Below are 20,102 nucleotides of genomic sequence, written 5' to 3'. Positions count from 1 at the left end.
GTCCAAAACAGAGATTAGACGTGCCGCGCTGTCAAGTCATGGTCAGTGATTTCTAATAGGCTGTGTAATGGTCAGCAGGGGATTTCTTATCCAGTCTTAACAGCACTGACCCACTTTTTTCCAGTGCTACCATCCATCACCTCTGACTGACAAGGAGACCAGTTTTCACAAAAGGCAAAACCTAACCCAAGCAAAGTTTGAGGCAGAAAATGAGATGAAATTCGGATCCCATTCTGTCTTACCACAGCCATTTCAAAGCTATAAGTTTAATTTTATTAGCAACTAGGACTTCAGTTCATTAAAAAGTGACCAATAAAAGATAATGGCAGGAAATTAAATGAACCTTAGCATGATTTAGAGCATTGCTCTGCAACAGTGAAACTGCACAGAAAGTACATTTGGAAAGGAATAAAAGCCCCAAGGAAGTGATCATAGAAGGATCCAAACTGCTTCAGAGTCAGAGGCGAGTTAAAGCTTTCTTAGAGACTAACAAAAAAAGTGCAGGCATGCACAAAACGTACACACATTAAGTATGCATTATGATTGCCATATCGGCAGAAAGAAACACTGGTCAGACAATCCATTCATTGCTCGCCCTTTCATGTGTGCTATAGCAATTAGCACTTTATTCACCTTTAAATTCAAGTAAAATAATAAACGTAGTTTCACTGCAGTGCTGGGAGACACCAGCTGCAGTGTGTGGTCAAACCAGGAAAAAAAGTCTACTTTCCTGACCGTTGGTCATATTTTCAAAAAGGTACCAAGAAAAGGCATTTTTTTCTTTAATTATATAGAAAGACTAAGAGGCCAAAACCTCTGAAGTTCCTCAATCGTGACCTTTGGGAAGTAGGCTATCTGTAGGGCTTCCCCCACCCCCCAAATAATTTGGTGCACAGTACTGAACTAAAACAAGTTCCTTAGTTTTCATTCCAAGAAAGCTGTGAGAAGAGTAAGAGTACTGAATATTTAGGTTAAAAAAAAAAAAGAAATATTGTTCGGTTTATGACTGAACTATTTAAACCTGCAGATCCCCCTTCCAGCTGTGTAGCCAACTACAAACTCATTAACATTTACCTGGACAATTGAAGTTTGTACTCTGAAGGGAAGGATCAGAGAGCAGGAAGAAAGTAGGGGGGGAAAAAGGTAAGGAACTATCCTTCATTAGCCTCTCGAACAACATGTAACTCCAACTGAAAAACAGCATGGAGAACAATATCCTTTCTGTATAAGACAAAGTTCATTGTGGTTAAGTTCTTTGATCAGGAAAATTTCTACTGAACCACACTTGATAAACTTGAACTTTGGAAATTGGCATCTATGCCAATTCTACCAGAATTTTTCGAAATAGAACTCAACAATTCTGGCATCATCCAAGGCACCAAATTTTTCATTACGAAGATTTTGTTCAAAATAGTTATCAGATAAGTTTACTAAAACGTCAACCCAATTTGTATTTCAGAACTCAGACTTCCCTCAGAGAAGCTTCTGTTGTTGTTGTTTTAATTCTAGATTGTTTTAATCTGAAGTAAGTTGAAATTCAGTTTCACAAATGAGAATTTTCATTTTCCATAAAAATTAATTAGGCAATGTAATACAGAGTGCTAACAAGTTGTTTCGGGTGGAAAATAGGATTATTTTGTTCTGAAGAAGACCATGCAAATATTGATCTTGGGGTAGTGTCTCCCTTCACAAAGCTGCTTTTGGGCTTATATTTCCACTCAGTCACTTCCATTTTCACTGGAAAATGAAGGTGGAAAAAGGAAGCATCTAAGTAGCTCTTCCCTCAGTCCTTTTCAGTTGGCGATGCAGTTGCATAGGAAGGCCAAGAGACAGTTAAAACTCCAAAGGCCTCAACAGTTCAAACCATACAGAGGATCTCACTGAATAGACAGGCCCAGATAAATCAGTCAGCACAATGCTTACCTATTCAAAGCACATTTCTCCTGTGCATGAAAGGCCAGTTACAAGTCTTAAGAAGGTATACATGCCAGTTTAACACTTGAATCATCTGAAAGCTATTGAGTAGCATCCCCAATCCTCTGCTACTACTACACATTTCTTCTCCAGAGGGATACATTTCTGAAGTGAGCCAGGTATTCAAGATCTCACTAGCTCACCCTTCACCATACCTGAGATACTAGAGCATCCTCTGATGTCCGTGTGGGTATTTCTTTGCTACTTTGGATTGCTCAGTAACTTTATCAACAGACACTACCTTACATTATCATCAGTACCAAGGAGCAGCTGGTCCTCAGAATACAAAAGGTAGGATAATAATAGGCTACGATAGTCAACTGAGCTTTGAGTTAAGGAATGCTGTGTATAAATCTAAGTAGGGTCATGTATCAGAAAGTTAATACTCAGCTCCTGACTATACCACCAGTCTGTTGCTCATTTAAACAGGATTCCCTTTACTTTCTAGCTCTAGTCATATCCCCCACCCCATTTGCAAGATTGGTAGAAAACCTACCTCTAATAACTTCAGAGGGCCTATAAAATTATCATGTTCTTCAGAAAAAACACATACAATTGATAGTCTGGATGATCAGGGATATTTTAAGAAGCGATTTTATTCAGTAATCCAATATAGTCTGCAGAAAGTCCACAAGGCACATTGCCCAAGCCGTTTTAACAATAGTATAAATTGTTCCTCAGAACTGTCAAAATGTTCTTGACTAAACAAGCTCTTGATGCCTTTCCTAAAGCTTTTGAATTAGAAAGTGAAACATTGCTGAGAAGTAGGTGCTTCAGCAAAATTATCAAGTAACAAGGTCATACTGGAACTGTATCCAATACAGTATCAAGATAGCTCACTTCCAACAAGCAAAGTTACAGAACCAACCAATACTTCCCATGCGCCTTTATGTCTACAAATTAAGGTGCCTATGTCATCGTAATATCCTTACATCCCCCAAAACAATGGGTATAGGTATCCATCTAGACAGATCTAACTTCAGTATTAAGACATTGTTAAGAAATATCCTTCTGCTTTCTATATGACGTGCAGGGAAGTGAACACAATTCCCTTACTGCTGCAATTGGGATAGTTCTTGACAGAAGTTAGCCTGAAGAACAGGGATGTTGCAAAAAAGTGTGCAATAATTGCCCAACAAGTCAGAAGTACCTTGTCCACTTCAGCTTGACAACCAGGTAACATTTGCAGGCTTTCTACTGTTCCTGTATGACCTCCGCTAAAGCAACAGCCAATCTACTGATATTGCTAAAAGTCCAAGGAGAAGTTGTCAGTTTACACCACCCAGGAACCAGGCAGAACAATCAACATCTGTTACTGCTTCCTATTTGAGGAGTTAAGAGCAGAAAAGCTATGTGAAGAATGGCACTATTAAATCCTCATTTCCAAATATGGCACCATATACATACCCTACAGGCCATGTACGTTAAGAGGCCCCTCTTTCTTCAGTATCAATATTCAGACATCTTACAACAGGATTTACAAATGCACACGTCGTGTCCAAAACCAGGACAACACATCAGTGGTATCGTTTCTGAATCGCTAACACTGGTGTTCAGCATGCTGGGCTCAATGTAATCTCATAACAAGGTAAGGGATATATGTGGTGTTACACTCCTTTGCACGCGCTTGTCCAGAGGACCTCAAATGGCCAGTTTGCTGCCAAATTGTCCACATCCTTCAGGCAACTAAACATGTCAGCAGTGAAAAATCAGCTAGCCATTGCAAACACCAGAAATCATAAGCAGCAAAAGCATTTTGGCCACGCCCTTTCTCCTATCTTAATGAATGAAATTCCAGGTAGCATATAGGGACCTGCATTTCCTGCAGTTATATTCACTTAAAGTTACCTTGCTGGCTAATTAGGACTGATTCCTTAGGCCTTGACCCCCCAGTATCAAAAAGATTTTCAAGGTATCACACAATGGTATTATTACTTTGTTATAGTATCACTGAGCTAGCATCGAGCAGAATTATGTCTTAGTACAGACAGTTCTTGCCACCTGAAATACAATTGTAGTGATGCTGGTTAAAGAAAAAGAAGCTCTGGCTACAATTTCTAGCCCAGTATACTTTTTCAAACAGCTGCTCATCAACAATTCAAGCGAGGCAGGCGGGACCAGATACACCACAGACCACCACAAAGGAGCAAAAGCAAGTCAAAATTCCTACTAAGCTATGTTTTCAAATGCTACCTCCCTCTGCAATTATGATGGGGGACCATGACACCAAGGAGCCAGGTTATCAGAGATGCTTGCTACCTTAATCTTTGTTGTTTATGAAAAGATCCGATATATGTAGCTGAAGGGCACGGTATTTTTTCTTCATTATTTAAAAGAAAAGAACGGCTTATATAGCAACTGGCTGTGGTTAATAAAGGCTGAGCCCGTAACAATCGTGTTAGGAGGAGGCAAAAAACAGCCTGCACACTCTGCAAAGAGCTTAAGATCTTGAACATTTTTTCTGCTCAGTGATCAAGACAAATCTCCACCATCTCCACAGAGAGGCAGAAGCACCGATCCTCCAAGGGCTCAATGGCAGTGAATCCACCAGCTACGTGAAAGCTGCCTCAGCCCTGCCCATGTCAAACAGACACTTGAAGCATGGCCTACCTGCCAGCTCAGAAAAGACCCCTTACTGCCAACCTATCTGGCAGGTCCCTTATTTTAAGCCTAAATCCCTTCCTGGAGCCAAAAAGACTTTCATTGGTGACAGGTATTTTTCACAAAAAGTTAAGCTTAGGAAGAAGAAAACTCAAAAACTACCTCTTTCCTTTTAAGGGGAAAAAGGACAATGAAACCCCAAGAATTGTCTTGAAAATTTGATCTCGCAGGATCAAGTAAGAGGAAAAAATACTGTGCAATTACAGAAAGTCAACAAATCTTTGGACAGCTGTGGAGTGGTTCCTCCCACCCCATTTCAGACACCTCGGTTTGAAGGTTCCCCAACCCTTGCCTGCGTGGGGCAGGAGGGCTCCTGAAGCCCACAGACCTGTGTGCGGACACGCTCCGTCTCTGCACAGAGACTGCAGGCAGCATCAAGGAGGGTCCACCCCAGGTACATAAAGAGCACACCCACACCATTTTAATAAACAGAGTTCAGGTGTCGCATAGCTTTTTAAACGCTGCATTTCAGGTTCACATACATCCTTGAAGCTTGGGTTTATTGCAATTTCTGTATTATGCAATATATTCCCCGACAGCATCCAGAAGAAAAGGATGTGCACCAAGACACCCACACTCCACCGCCCATGCTGCTACTTTCCCATCCTATGTTCCATCCAAGACCCTGGCAGAGGGGAAAACGCTATGCGAGGAGAGGAAACTCGAGGGTCTGGAAGCGCTGGCGGCTCAAGCCAGTGTCTGCCAGCGCTGTCCTTGGCACAATAGTTGGATGCGATACAGCCGGGCGATGTGAGGCTGAAATACTTCCTGGGATGGTTGAAAGGGCTCATTCAATAGTCAGAGATAATTCTTTATTAGGCATCTTCCACAGCCCAACACAGAAACCACAACCCTGAGGGGCGGGTGGGAGACACCAGCCATGTGCCTTAAGAAAGGGGCATGGCTTACTATTGTCTCTCGCCTTAGTTTAACTGCCAAGCCTTTTTTTTTTCTTTTTATCTCCCCCTCCAGCGTTAGCGAAGTCGGTGGAGGAAGGGAAGGTGTCCGCTGCCCGGCCCCGGCGGAGCAACAGCCGCAGCTGCCGCTCGGCCCCTGCCCCCGCCGGCCCCTCACACAAACCGGCGCCGCTCGGAGTGTGGGGGGGCAGCGGCCGCCGCCCTCTCCCCGCTCCCCTCCGCCGCCGCGCCGAAGTTCAGGCAACAGGGACCGACCGCCCGGACGGTGGTGGCGGCGGGGCCGGCCTCGGCCCGCAGCCCGGGGGAAGGGGCCGGCAGGGCGGCCGGCCCGCCGCGGGGGCTCTCGTCGCCGGCGCCCCGCGCCCCTGAGGCCGGGGAGGCGCCTCCCGCGCCCCGCGCTTACCTTTCACTTGACTTTCATACTCCGCTATAATCTCTTTGTCCTTTTTGAATCTGCTCGGGGTTGACATTATCCACTTGCTTCTTCCGCTTCTCCCCTTCTTCTCCTTGTTTTAAATTATTATTATTAATTATTATTATTTTTCTGGAGGGGCTCCCAAGTTGTATCAGATGGCCACAAGCCCGAGCGAGCGCGGCGGCCGGGGCGGCGGCGGGCGGCTGGCCCCGCGGGAGCGCCGCCGGCACCGGAGGCGGCGAGGCGGGGAGGCGGCGATCAGACTAACCCCGGCGCGGGCACCATCGCCTCCAGGCACCGCCGCCGGCAGCAACGCGGTCCGCGGCCCGGGGCCGCCGCAGGGCGGGGCGGCGGAGGAGCTGCCGCTGGCCGCGGGGCACCCGCTTCCACTAGGCGAGGGTGGGGGCCCGGCGGCTGCGCCCCACCATTGTTATCTCTCCTCACGCACCCGGGAGAGGGGAAGGGAAGGAGGGAGAGGGCGCGGGCGGTGGGCGGGAGGCAGGAGGCAGGCAGGCGACCGCGCTCGGTCCGTACGCCAGAGGCACTAGTTACTCCTGTCGCCGCGCTCGCCTGGGTGGGGACTCGGGGCCGGCGCCCCGCCGTGACTAACCCCGGGCGGCAGCGCGGAGGCGCATGTCCCAGCCCCGCAGCCCGAGCAGCGGCCGGCGCGGGGCGGCACCCCCGCCGCGCCCTGGAGAGGTGTCTCCGGGAATAAACTTCTCCCCGCCCTCCCGCCGCTCTCTCCTCCCTTCCTACCTCCCCGCCCGCCTACCGCTCCTCGCTCGCCTCGTCCCCGGTGGCGCCCGCTCCGCCTTCCCCCTGCCGGCAGCCGGGGCGGGAGCGCGGCCGCCGCCCACCGCCGCGCCGCGGGCCGGGCCCGCAGGCCCCGCCGCCCGCTTCCCCCGGCTACCCCGCGGCGGGAGGCCTAGCAGGCCCGGCGGGCCCGGGCGGGGGCAGGAGGGAAGGGGCCACCGCCCCCGCCCCGCGGCCCGCAGCGAACATATGGTGGCCGGGTGCCCTCAAGGGACAAGGGTGTGAGGCGGCAATATGGTGACAGAAAGCTCTTGATCCGGCAGGGAAAGTTAAAGCCCCGTGCTGCCACCACCGCCAAGCCGCACAGGGAGGGAAGAGGCCAGAGAGCAGATTTGTCCTTTGAGGACCCAATTTTCCTCCCCCGTTTCTGTGGAGGCAGGGCACGGCTGTGCTGAGTGGGGTCGTGGCTGCAGTGGCATGCCCAGGGACCAGTCCCCAGAGGGGCCAGGGGCATGGTGGCACTGAGGGGAGAGCCATGTCCCTCAGCACAGCGGGTCTTGCTTCCTCCGTCCTCGCCTGTGTGGTGCTCCCCTTTGGATGCAGCTTGTTGTCGAGGGCAGGACTGTCAGCACCCCTGTGAGGGGCACTCCTGCAGCTCACGGGGGAAACAAGGAAAACAGGGTGGGAGGCCATCTGAAATGCTGCTCCCTTGAAGTGTTGTGCGTGGCACACGTAGGGGCTGGCCCTGTCAGACGGTCACGTTCGATGTCAGCATCAGAAGGATGGACTCCAGCCCGGCGAGTGATAGTGCACAGCTCTCCCCGCGAAGCCAGGGCTGTGAGAAGGGGAAGAAGGTGGTCCAGAAGAGCAGGAAGAGCTGGAGTTGGGAGCATGGGGCAAGTCACCAAGGGGGAGAGGTGGCAAAGGCATGCCCTTGCTCCTGGGTGCCTCCAGCAGCGATGGGGACAGCCTCCTTCTCTGCCTGCAGAGCTGGCACCTGGCTCAGCCCTTCAGGGCTGCAGAGGATGAGCTGGCTGCCAGCTCTGCAGGTTGAGATGAGGCCGTGCATGCCAGGAGCCAAGCACGGCGGTTCACAGACCCAGTAGCCACGCTTCTCCTACGTCCTGAGCTCTAAGCTTGAGAGTCACTTGCAAAAGGAGTCAGATGTGACTCAGGTTGCACAAACCCTTTCCCTTTCCCTTTCCCCTGGCTGCCCTGAAACTCAGCCTTTGCCCAAGAAGAGCTTGCTGAAAAAAACATGGAAAAAGCAAAGAGTGATGGACACTGCTGCCTTGTGATGGGCAAAGAATGTGGCTGTCGTTCATGGGTCAAAGCCAAAAGCCAAACCCCAAGGCCACAGCTGCAGACTTTGGGCTGCAGGGAGGTCAGCTCTGAGGAGGTTAAAGGCAGGCAGAGGACTTTCTGGAGGCACAGAAGGCTCTGCTGACGTCAGGTATGTCCAGGAGTGATTAGGCAAAGTGGCAAACTATTCACAAGGAGTTTCCAAAGGTGGCTGCTGTATGATTAGTGTGGTGAAAGTGCCTAGAGATCCTACCCTGGACAGCTGGTCCTGACACCGCCAGAAACCTGACCCTTCAGGACAAACAGGATTGAACGGTGGGATCATCTGCTGCTGGGAAAGATCAAGCCAGCTACCCAATAATTTGGCTGGATTTGAGCTTTAGTGCTATGGGGACCTGGCCCTTGGAGGGAAATGACACAATTACTGTACTCATGCTGACATTCTTGCTTGTGTTTATATTTAATTCTTATAAATGCATTGCCTTAACATTGCAGTCATTCACTTCCACACCTCCGCATTTCAACAGTATGTCTACATCTGTCCGTTGCAGTTCATCTTTCAGTTTCATTAGGTACCATGTTCTCCCCTACTACAGGATCGGGGTAACAGGGTTCCTGTTCTCCTTTCTCTCTTCATGTGTTGATCTCTATAATATTATTACGTCTCTTCCTCTTGCCCTCCCAGCACTATCTCTTTTGAGTGCTGATCCCAATTCAGATCACCTAAAGCAATCTTAGTATCAGAGGTTATTGTCTGAAGCCAATTTAACTCCAAGCTGGATGGTCAAATTACATCCCTTGAATAAGAAGCCCTGCCTTAAAAGAGCAGTCATCTCAGTAATCCCACCCAACTCTGGTTTTCATCTCAGCCTTTGATGCTTACGTCTTGCCTCCTGGCTGTTCCAGTCCATCTGTTAGGCTGAGGGCAAGCTGATTTACAAGACAGTGGGCTGCGTTCCCAGGGGACATGGGGCACTAGCTGGAGATTAGCTGTGAGTCTTGCCTGGTCTTGCAGAGCACAGTGTTTTCACAACTGGTGAGGACAGAGAATGGTGGTCAAGTCCCCTCGTGCCCTGAGGGAGGCCATGCAGGTTGGCACCCCCGGCCAGGCCAGTCCCTGTCTCCCTTGCCCAGGAGCTGGGCATGCGAACCATGCCCGAGATGTGGTTGGAGGTGTAGACATGAAGTTATCTGCCTCCTCCTCTCCTGGGGGCTGAAGGACACATCCCCCTCTTGCCACTGAGCCTATGCTGGGAAATACTGCCCAGATCTTTCTCCCCAGGAGAAGGGTGCAGAGGGGGGCTGAACACCCATGCCTACACCACCCCTTCTCCCTGGGCTAGATGCTGCAGCCAGAGGATGGGCTTGGCTCCACAGAGCCCAACCAGAGGCTGCAGAGGGAGCATTTCTGTTTCTCTGCAAAGGCAATTGCCTGTGAAGATGCAGAAACCATCTTCTGGCTCTGGAGACTGATCTCCCTGCCTTCAGCCGCTCAGCTCAGGACTGCGTGTCCGTGGCAGGACCACTGACCAAGGATGGATCCTTGCCCCAGCAGGCTTGAGCGTGCCAGGCTCAGAGCTGCACAGATTCTGGATCCCTGAGTTAGGGTTGGCCTCCAGGACAACCAGGATTGAGCTGGTTGAGAAATCTGATTCCTGCCTCCCCCCCCGCCCTTCTTTAGGGATTGGCAAAGGATTGTGCATTATTACATGGGTGTAATCTTCTTTTAAGATGTTTGTGGCAGCTCAAGTCTCTGGACTCAATTCCACACTGATTTACACAGCCTGCAATCCCTTTGCGAGGATGGCAATTGCACAGGAACAGACTCTGCCTGGGCTCTGCAATGCCAGGTTTGAGGTGACTTACAGGACACAGAAGAGGAGTTACAGAAATCCCTGTCTTTTGAGACCTGTTCCCAAAGGGGTCCCCACAGACTTCCCATCAATTTCAAGGCAGCAAATGCTAGAGCTGTGGAACAGTCTTGTTACATGAACCCCTGTGCACCTGTGGATGATGCTTGAAAACGCTTGTTTATCCACAGCGTTGTTCTGTGAACTCTAAATTATTGCATGTAGAGAATATCCAGGTCTTGGCAGGGAGAACACTGCAGACATTTAAAAAGTATTAGGATAAAGCTGATTGAGAGCACATATGCTGTTGCAAGAGGCAGAGTTGTATCAATAATGCAGTGTAGTAGGGTACTGCAGCGGTACAATACTGGTGCAGGCTTTGTGGACCATACCTCAGTGTATGGAGTTAGATAATCTACTCCATCAGGGAATTGGAAATCCTGAATTATGTATGATAAACCAGAGATGTGTTTATACAGAGAGCAGTTCCTGCAATACTGCATGCACTCAGTGCAAACAGGGAATAACGCAGGCATGCTGGATTCTGCTTGCTTGAGAACTTCATTATTGCATTTCATTTACACAGCCTGATGAACTGTGCAGTATTTGCTTTCTTGTGCTGCTAATAAAAATAGACCATGTAACTGATTGCTGGAATATCACCGAGCTGTTCTCTGTGAGCACATAATGAAACGCATCGACCCCCTTAAACAACAAAACCCTACGCTAATTTTCTTTAGACTGAAAAGAAGACAGATATAATTCATCATGCTTTATAATTACAGTCAACCAGTCATTTTACAGTTGGACAGTAAGTCTCTAAATGAAAGACCAAGCTTTAATTGAAACAACAAAACATTTGATTGTTATTGAAAAATCAGTAAGAGGCACCATTCAAAGACCTCGTTCAAATGTTTGTCACTGATAAGATGCACATTTCTATAGAATCAACTCTATTTGCTTGGGAATGAGGTTATTTTAGTAAATACAATTGCTTATCTAAGATATAGAACCAGCGAGGCTTTTTTTCTCTCCCCTGCCCTCAACCAGTGCAGCACTTAATGCTGCTCCGTGCTTACAAACTCCTGAGACATGGAGATGAAATCTGGGCTTACGGAGTTTGTCACAGGCTGCAGAAGAGCCGGGACTTCACCCTGGCTGACCTGAAAGTGAGTGGCTCTAAAGCTGGACCTTCACAGCAATGAAATGAGATTTGTGAGCTGCCCAAACTTCAGTACTTCAGGAAAGATGTTTCCCTCACCTGAGTTTCTCTGTGAGCCTAAGCTGTCACTAACCATTCATTTCCAGGAACAGTACTCTGACCACTGGCACGGTGTATTGATTGTAAGGGCCTGGGGACACAATCTCTTCCAGAAGCAGAGTAAAGGAAGAAAAGGCATTCTTATTTCACAATGAGAGTGTCTACAGGTGGAGTATGTAGAGCTGGTAATGTGCTTTAAATTCATGCTATACCTGGGTCCATAATAATTTTCAAGCCCTAGGTGTTTACTATGTACTTCTTTGGATTACCATTTTTGTCTGTTGAGCAATTGCTGGGTTTCTTTTGGGCATAATGGTCTGAATGTCCATTTTGTGAGCTTTGTGCACCTAAGTTTAGGCAACTAAATTCATATGCCTAATCTAAACGAGTTATTTAACCGAGTCATTTAACCTCCTTCAAAAGTCAATCAAGAGAGGTGGGCTTGTCCTTGGTGGTGATCACTACAGTTCACTTATTTTAGACACTTCTTTTAGGATGGATTTTGTTCCAGTTTTCCTTATTATCATAACCAGGGGTCATATAGGACAGGAATGACATTCTCTTCATCAAACCTGAATGTAATATGCTGAATGTTAACAGCAGTCTATTAGAAATATGGTGATTATATATAGTCCCTTGCTCCTGAATAAAATCCACAGCTAAGCATATGCAGACTGCATTTGTTCATTTACTATTTGCAGTCACGTTGGAAAGTAATCCTGTCGGCCTGTCGTCTGAAGGAGGATTCAGGAAAAATACCATGAGGTAACCTTCTCTATACATGTGTGTGTATGTGTATATACAGCCAATTTGCCATGTTCAAATGCATGCGATATTGTTTGAAGAAATTAATGAGACTTAAAGCAGTAATTGGTATGTCAATATTTAGTCCTTTGGCTTTACAGTCATGAAGTGCAGTTTAACGTTTCCTTGTTAACGTGTTCATTTTGAGCGGTGCTGAGGACTAATGACATAACTAATATATAGAAAGTGATGAGGCTACTTTATGCCTTTTACTGTTGTTAAGAATATTATCCTTTTTTTATATGGTATTGCTATTCACTTCCCAATTAGTAATTACAAGGAGGAATGAATTCCGAGTAATAACTTTCTCACTTAATGAGAAGAGACTGAGGCAGTCTTGCCATTTTGAAGGAGAAGAAATGTAGAAGTAATTGCATTCTCACTGCAGGGTTTGTGTTCTCTGTAGGGCTACTTTTGTTCTGTTGGTAGCCTTTGAGACTCTGGTATTCCACTTCTCAACATAATGAGCCGAATGTCCAATTTGTAAGCTTCACGCACCTAAATTTAGGCAACTGCATGTGCCTTACATCTGCCAGCTTACATGCGCTAGCATTATTCTGGATCTTTACCTTACTTCTTAAATTTAACAGCTATATTGTCCAGAGAAGCACTAGGATGGTTTTTGGTTTAGCTTTTCTTTCCAAGCCTGGTGGGGGAACACCGGTGTGTTTGAGAGAACTGTTCCAAGTGAGCCTAAGGGGCCGTGGTTGTGGTAATTCAAGTTGATCTACTCTTTGATGAGTAGATAATTGCAACTCTGATAATGAGCTTTTGGTTTAAAATTTTCCATTTGCGTTTATGTTTGTTCTATCAGTTCTCAGCTAAAAGTGAAATACTTCTGCTACTTCATTACTCCTGACCTCACACTAAAGGTTTTGGGTGGAGAATGTTAAAAGTTGGGTTAAGTTTAAAAGGAGAAGAAACTGCTTGAAGCAGCATCAGAGAATTAAGAACACTGTATTTTTAAAAATCAGTCCTATGTACTTCATCATGCTGCTGTTATTTGACTTTAACTAAAATGCTTATATGAATAAGGCTGCTGGATTGAACCCCCAGAACTTAGACAGGGGAACTCAACTCCTGGTCTTGCTATCCTTATATGGCCTTCACGCATCATCCAGATTTTACAGAATCTCAGCTTTCTGGGCTGCTTCAGGCTGTGCCAGTAGTTTAAAGGTTGTGAACTGCCCTCATTTATCTCAAAAGGGCATTAATTTTGAAGCCCAGCAATGACACTTCAAATGTCAGCCTTGTTCATTTTCGCAGAAACATCTAGCTAGTCTGCTTATTCATTAGTGTGGGCTAGAGGGGTGGGAACAGCTGCAGCCTATCAGGCTAAAAAAATGCCTTGCTATTAATGGTCTATGCAGCACGCTGCCATTTCTCTGATTCAGCTCCTTGGCCCACCCTCTGGCTGAGCCCTTGCCCAAGAGCAAGGCATATGTGGAGAGAAACAAGAATGGAAAAAGAAAGGCTATTTCTGTCGCATTTTCTCTTTTGATTATTGATAGCAGCAACGTGCTGCTTTCCCAAGTTCTTTTTTTCCCTCAGCTACTTTTGCCTTCACTGTTGCAAAAAGATGAACCAGAATCATGTAGGAGGGGTGTCAGATGGCTAAAGGTGGTGATACCTGGGCAAATGGAAGTAGAAAGGGATACAGGTACCAAGCTGGGCCTGGGGAGACCCAGCATTTCTACATTTTGCTTAATACCAGTTTAACATCACCTAAAACCCCAGCTGCTAGTGTGGCCTGAGAACTCTCCAGGGTGAGCTGGGTGGTGGCAGCTGGAATGGTTTCAGGCTGCAGAAGGAATTGAATCCATGCCTCCCGCTTCTCGGGCTGCTGCTCCCGTGTATTAAAAGGCGTCACAATGTCCTTCTCCTGCCATCAGGTTTTAAAAGACGAGGGTAACCTGAACACTGTTCTTTTAAAGACTTGATACTTGTGATTCTCTAAAGTGAAGGTGGTCCTTGCTGCAGTCTCCCTCTCAAAACTCTGTGTTAAACACGTAGCCCTGAGCAGGAGGGAGACTTCAGACATTTCTCTGTCCTCGGCTTTTCTTATAGTGTGGCTGTGAGAGGGTCTTTATGTAGCATGCGGGGTTTTGGGTGAATTTTGAGATGCCTATGATTCCTCAGGCAATGCCCAAGTGCCTGCTGCGGAGGAGTGGACTCTCGGGGGGGCCAGGAGGCAGGAGGTGCTGCGGGTACCCATGTCCTTTATTGAACCTGGTTTTCTGTCGTATCCTCAGGTTGCAGCTGACCCTCTCTGCACACTTGGGCTGCTGGTTCTCATCAGCAGGAGACACACAGTAGTTCAAAGGTAAAATATGATGATCTTAGCCTCTCAACTGTGACTTCAAAGTAAAGCTTTTAAGCTTTTGTTCCAGTGTCCAAGAAGACGTGTCCCACATGGAAGAAAATCAGTAAGGAGTTTAAGAGCAATTTTTCCTTTCATTTTTGGCATTTATTTTCTCTTTTCTTAGTCTTAGCTTCCTTTTGTTATTTCTGTTCAGCAGCCCAATGTCACACTAATTGGTTGTGCAAATATTGCAAACTACACACAAATACTTGTCTCCAAGTAAATAATATTTTTTATAGCGTCATCTCTGTCTCTCATACGCATGCATATAACCGAAAGCTTTCTGTTAACACCGCTTCAAAAATTTATTTTGACCAAAGACTTAATGTAACTGACAATATCTGTTTAAGATGATCCATAGTTTTCAAAAGAGCGGAAGACAAAAGATGTGTAGAAAATCCTTCCTGGGGGCCTCGAAGGCAGTTTCCAGCCGAGGCTGTTGATGTATTTCAGATGTCACAGCTCCCTCCAGTGGGAAGATGCGGGCAGCGGACTACTGCCAGGAGGAGGTTTCTGCAGACACCAACCCAAAGCTTCCAAACCTCAAAAAGAAAATATTCAAACCACCTTTCCCCCCCCCCCCCCGAATACAGTAGCTCATTCTCCCTTCTCTCCTCACAATATAATAATATTTGAACCAAAGATTTGTATAAAATCTGAGAAAATTAACCTACATGGACCAGATTTTCATACAGACTCGAAACAGTTATTTCCTGTTGACTACCATGTAAATACATTTGTTTACGTTGAGTAGGGAGGCACGGCTTATGAAACCACAACGTCTGAGAATTACTAGGATAAGGAAGGTTTCCTATATTAACATCCTGCAAGTATCATTCTCCAACATCAAATAACTGCAACAAATACAACACAAAATACACGTCATTCATTTGAACATGTGTGAGTTGGTGTAGGTTTGCTTTCATAACACAGACTACTGGTATTTTTAAACCTCTACAGGAGCTGATGCCTCCTTTTATGGGTTTTCAAGCGATACAGTGGATGAAGCCACGTCCATGTGAATGACAAAGTCTAGCCCAGGCTAAGTAGCAGATCCAGAATGGGAATGGGTTCTTTCTTTCCAAGAACCTGAAAACACAGAACAATTACTTTGGGAGATCTCCAATATCTCTAATTCTGGGTGTAATTTTTTGCGTGACTTTCATATTCCAGAAATCTTTGTGGCTTCTGGGAAGATGAAGCCTTGTGACATATGCATTTTATAAATATCTTAATTTTCCCAAATACAGTAAAAAACACCACCTATATTAATAATTTTTAGATTGATAATTTAATATTATTAGACTGATAATTTGATTTGAGGAGAAAAGTAATTAATGGAGCTTAATGCAGTTCATTACTGCTCCTTTCCAACCAACTTCTGCTTACGCTACTGACTACATTAAGTAGTGATTCAAGCTGTAGGTTTAAAAATGGGCTTGCAGCTGATGGATGGTGCTGGCAAACCAAGGAGTAGACTCAGCATGATGGTTATAGCTAGGTGGTGGCTCAGTCTATGAGAATCTGCATTAGATACAATAGTATCAGCATCTGGAGACACAACAGCAGCACTGCATAAATCGTGCATTGTTATATGTTCTCAAGGTACATAAGATGTTGCCTGGCAACTGCATGTCTCCCAGCTTGGCAAAGTAAGTGTCTTTAATTATTTCCCTGTGATACCGCATGACGACAGAATTAAGAACACTGACTTTGCCTGACTGCTTTAAAAATGACATTTATTAAAAAATAAAGCGCCTTTTCCCAATCGTCAATATGCCTTGCCTTAATCAAGCATTCTGTGTTTCTGGTGTTGTTCCTAAGTGCACATTACAGTATTGCAGTTCAAGGATAATTATGCAGAAGCTGTTTCCTTTTCCTTGAATATTTCAGGATTTATCGGGTTTATAAAGCATCCTTCACATAGTCAGGGGATGCTGCTCCTTCTTTTTTCTCTATCAGTTTGTGCTTACATCTCCGTACCCACAGAGACAAGAAACTGGGGCTGTTTTGCTCTCCTATGGCTTGGACCTCTACCATGTGTAAGTGTCCTGGTTTCAGCTGGGATAGAGTTAATTTTCTTCCTAGTAGCTGGCATAGTGCTGTTTTGGATTTAGCATGAGAATAACGTGATAACACACTGATGTTTTAATTGTTGCTAAGCAGTGTTTATACTAAGTCAAGGACTTTCAGCTTCCCATACTCTGCCAGCAAGGAGGTGCACAAGAAGCTGGGAGGGGGCACAGCCAGGACAGCTGACCCAAACTGGCCAAAGGGATATTCCATACCATATGACATCATGCTCAGCATATAAGCTGGGGGGGAGTTGGCCGGGGGGTGGTGATCGCTGCTCAGGAACTGGCTGGGCATCGGTCAGTGGGTGGTGAGTGGTTGCATCACTTGTTTTTCCTGGGTTGTGTTCCTCTCTCTCTTTCTGTTGTTTTCCTTTTCATTACAATTATATTATTATTATTATTATTATTATTATTATTATTATTATTATTATTATTTTATTTCAATTATTAGAATGTTCTTATCTCAACCCACGAGTTTTCTTACCTTTGCTTTTCTGATTCTCTCCCCCATCCCACTGCGGGGGGAGGGTGAGCGAGCGGCTGTGTGGTGCTTGGTTGCCGACTGGGGTTAAACCACGACAGTAAGGAAAGCCACTAATATGCAGACCTTCTTCACACATATCAGTAGTTTACAACATACTTCATCTGGATTTAGGTAAGCTAAGTACACCTGAAAAATTAGATCCAATATATGCTATATTCCCAGGTTTCTGTAAACTGTAACTACTGCACTGTATCTTAAAAAGACTGAGAGTCGAACACATTAGTAAAACACTTTTAAAAATCACAGCTCTGATGCACACTCTAATCCATGGTCTTCAGTGCACTAGCCTCTGTGAAGAACATTCGTAGAGAAGAAATTGTAAATCTCATGAATCTTTGCAGGCCCAGCTTCAGCAGGAAAGGTGTCAACAATTCCCTTAAGCACACTGTCTGGGACACCCTGCAGCGTGGGAGTCACCCCTCACTACATATATGTGTAGCATACATACTTATGTAGTAAGTATAGTACATAGTACATAGTACATACTACAATATGTAGTATGACATACACTATTACATAGCAATTAACATCATACAGCTCAAATCATTGGCTATTCTCACACACAAATCACACTTTGATGGAGTGAATTAGGAGTAGCTCTCCTATTTTAGGGGTGAATACTCTAATCAGAAGGTGGGTGATAGAAAGGGTGTCACAATTTCACATCTCTGTTTTGTGGACTTCTGCCTATTTGAGGGTCTTAAATAAACTCTAAGACAGCCTTTTGGACTGGACCTCTTAAGAGACTTAAGGAGATGCTTAGTTGCTCGTAGGTAAGGAATCCCAGATACATGTGGAAATTCAGCTACACCAAACAAGAATTTTCAATTTGCATGGGCAAGTGTCTAGTGAGGTAAGGTGCCTCCAGCATTACTAACCAGCTGCTGCAGAGTTCTTTGAATTGAATTCTTGGACATAGGTATTCAGTTTTACCTTATTTCTATATTTTATCAAAACCCTAGTCTATTTTATTTTATTTTATTTATTTATTTTTATATATGGGCCCAAGTCCCTATTGAGATTTTTCTCTTTTGGTGTTTTTACACCTAATATTGCCTATCAAGGAACCTTCAAGAAATAACTGAGTGCTAGATCACTCCTTCTAAGAAAATAGCCCTGGGACATCATCTAAGAGAGGATGGCATTAATAGTACTCTCTCATATGATACTCAGCTCTGTACAGCTTTTTCACTGTATGGTTACATGAGAACAAAGGCCAGATTTTCTCAGGCACTATTGCTTCATACTTAGAATTTTGAACACTAATTTCATATTACACTTTTTTTTTCTTCTATGTGTATGGAGTCCTCACCTAATTTTATAAAATGTAAGAAATGCTCTAAACTTACTATGAATATGAACATACACATTATGAAACTCAGCACTGGAACAGGTTGCCCAGGGATGTTGTGGAGTCTCCATCCTTGAAGATATTCAAAAGCCATCTGGACACGGTCCTGGGAAACCGGCCGTAGGTGGCCCTGCTTGAGCAGGATGGTTGGACCAGATGACCGCCAGAGGTGCCTTCCAACCTCAACCGTACTGTGATTCTGTGAAACATATAGTGAAGGGAATCTAATCAACAGACTCAATTACTATCTGCCTCTCCCTCCTCCCTTCCCCCAAACCTTCTCAGCTAACTTAAATGTACCTACAGGGAAAAAAAGTCAATCTCAAAACCCAAACCCATGGCAATAGGATGTGACTCAGAAGTTGGCAAGTTCAGCCTGCAGTGCAGAGAGAAGAGCCAGTTCTTAAATCTAGAGCCTTATGGGCAGCTCCCAAGCAGTGACAGTGAGCTGGGGGACCGGCAGCTGATGCATCCCATCTGAGCAGTCAGGACAGAGCAGGACAGAACCATCTAGCACAAGATTTTTTTGTTGGAGAGTTTCTTGCTTTGGTTTGAAATTGTGTTAGACTGGGAGGACTTTATATCTTTTTTCATAAAGAGAACTGTGAAGGACTGATACAGGGTTATCAGCGCACTTCAGAGGTTGTCTTTTAGATACATCAGATGGGCCCAGTGCAAGATTTTAGTCCCTACAAATCAAGCACTGCAGTGCCTAACGCCAAATGCAGTCTTAGCTGTTCACTTCCCTTTTATAGTGTGTGGAGAGAAGCGACTGCCCAGAAAATCCTGTGTGCTCTGTGGGAGCTGCCTTGTGTGGGCCAGGAGACACGGGCATGGGAGTAAGCCTGGAATCCCTCCTCAGCTCTCCAGTGTGGGAGCGGGTGCCTTGGCCATACGGGGCAGATAGCGTCTGATACCTACAGTTATTCTTTTAAAGAATGGGGCATAGTCCAGTCTTTTCCACTGTGTAGCTGCCTACAGGTTAGAGTACTCCCTCAGAAAGCATACCTGCCATAGCCAGGGGGATTCACAGCCACATCTCTTACTGCCCAAGAAAGTGTCCTGCCCACTAGACTACAGGCAATGATGTCCAGGGCAGTAGTTTCTGCTCTACCCGTTAAACTGTGTGGCTGTTCAGATAGGATAATAAGATCCACTGAAGAACAAACAGGCAGGACCACAAGAGAAAGAAAATGAGAGCAAGTCTTACTCTGCAGCCTGGTGAGGAATTGAGGTGGGGGAGTCACATCTGCTCTATATAGATATAGAGTAATGTGGGGACGAAGTAGAGAAGAGATTCTCTGATTAAAAATGTCTGCAGTGCTGAGGACTTGAAGGACTTCAAGGACTTTCATGGTTTAACCTTGAAAATACGTGGCCTGTTTTGTACCTATAACCTTTTTGCAGCAGCTAAAGGGGAATTTGAAGTTACAGAGAGCTTTTCATTATTTTGTAGAAGTAAAAGTGCAGGCTCTTATCAGCCAGGCCTGACTGAACTGCTCAGTTCCTGAAAATAGGTCATGGGGAGAATCTGCACTAATTAGGAAAAGTTGGCAAAGACAATCATTGCAAGTTAAAAATGTGTGCCAGATCCATTTTACTTGCACAGTCGATCTGGAGGTGATGTAATGAACAGGTTTTGTACCAAAACTGGGCATACTGAACAGTATGACTCAATTCTGGGAGCCGCAGGGAACAAGTCAAATCAGGTTCACTTTGCAGAGCTGCAGCTTTTGCTGACTTCTCAAGAACACCAGCAACTGCAGCTCACCTTCCCAAAATGCCCCACAGCATATTGACATTTATCCATGCAGTTAAAATTTTCCTTTTCTT

The 20,102-nt window shown here is 45.7% G+C and overlaps 1 protein-coding gene across 3 annotated transcripts in view; it reads right to left on the bottom strand.

Annotated features, from left to right (window-relative positions):
• The window catches only part of SRGAP1 (SLIT-ROBO Rho GTPase activating protein 1), a 162,636-nt gene extending 156,488 nt beyond the window's left edge, over positions 1-6,148 (bottom strand). For all 3 annotated transcript variants that reach the window (XM_076332133.1, XM_076332140.1, XM_076332147.1), the window contains exon 1: positions 5,956-6,148. In XM_076332133.1, coding sequence (XP_076188248.1) covers positions 5,956-6,022 — 67 coding nt within the window. In that variant the 5' untranslated portion in view covers positions 6,023-6,148. The remainder of the gene's footprint in view (positions 1-5,955) is intronic.
• Between the last annotated feature and the right edge of the window lie 13,954 nt (positions 6,149-20,102).

The sequence above is a fragment of the Aptenodytes patagonicus genome, chromosome 1, assembly GCF_965638725.1.
Source record: "Aptenodytes patagonicus chromosome 1, bAptPat1.pri.cur, whole genome shotgun sequence".
NCBI lineage: Eukaryota > Metazoa > Chordata > Aves > Sphenisciformes > Spheniscidae > Aptenodytes > Aptenodytes patagonicus.
This window is presented reverse-complemented; position numbering and strand designations above follow the sequence as displayed.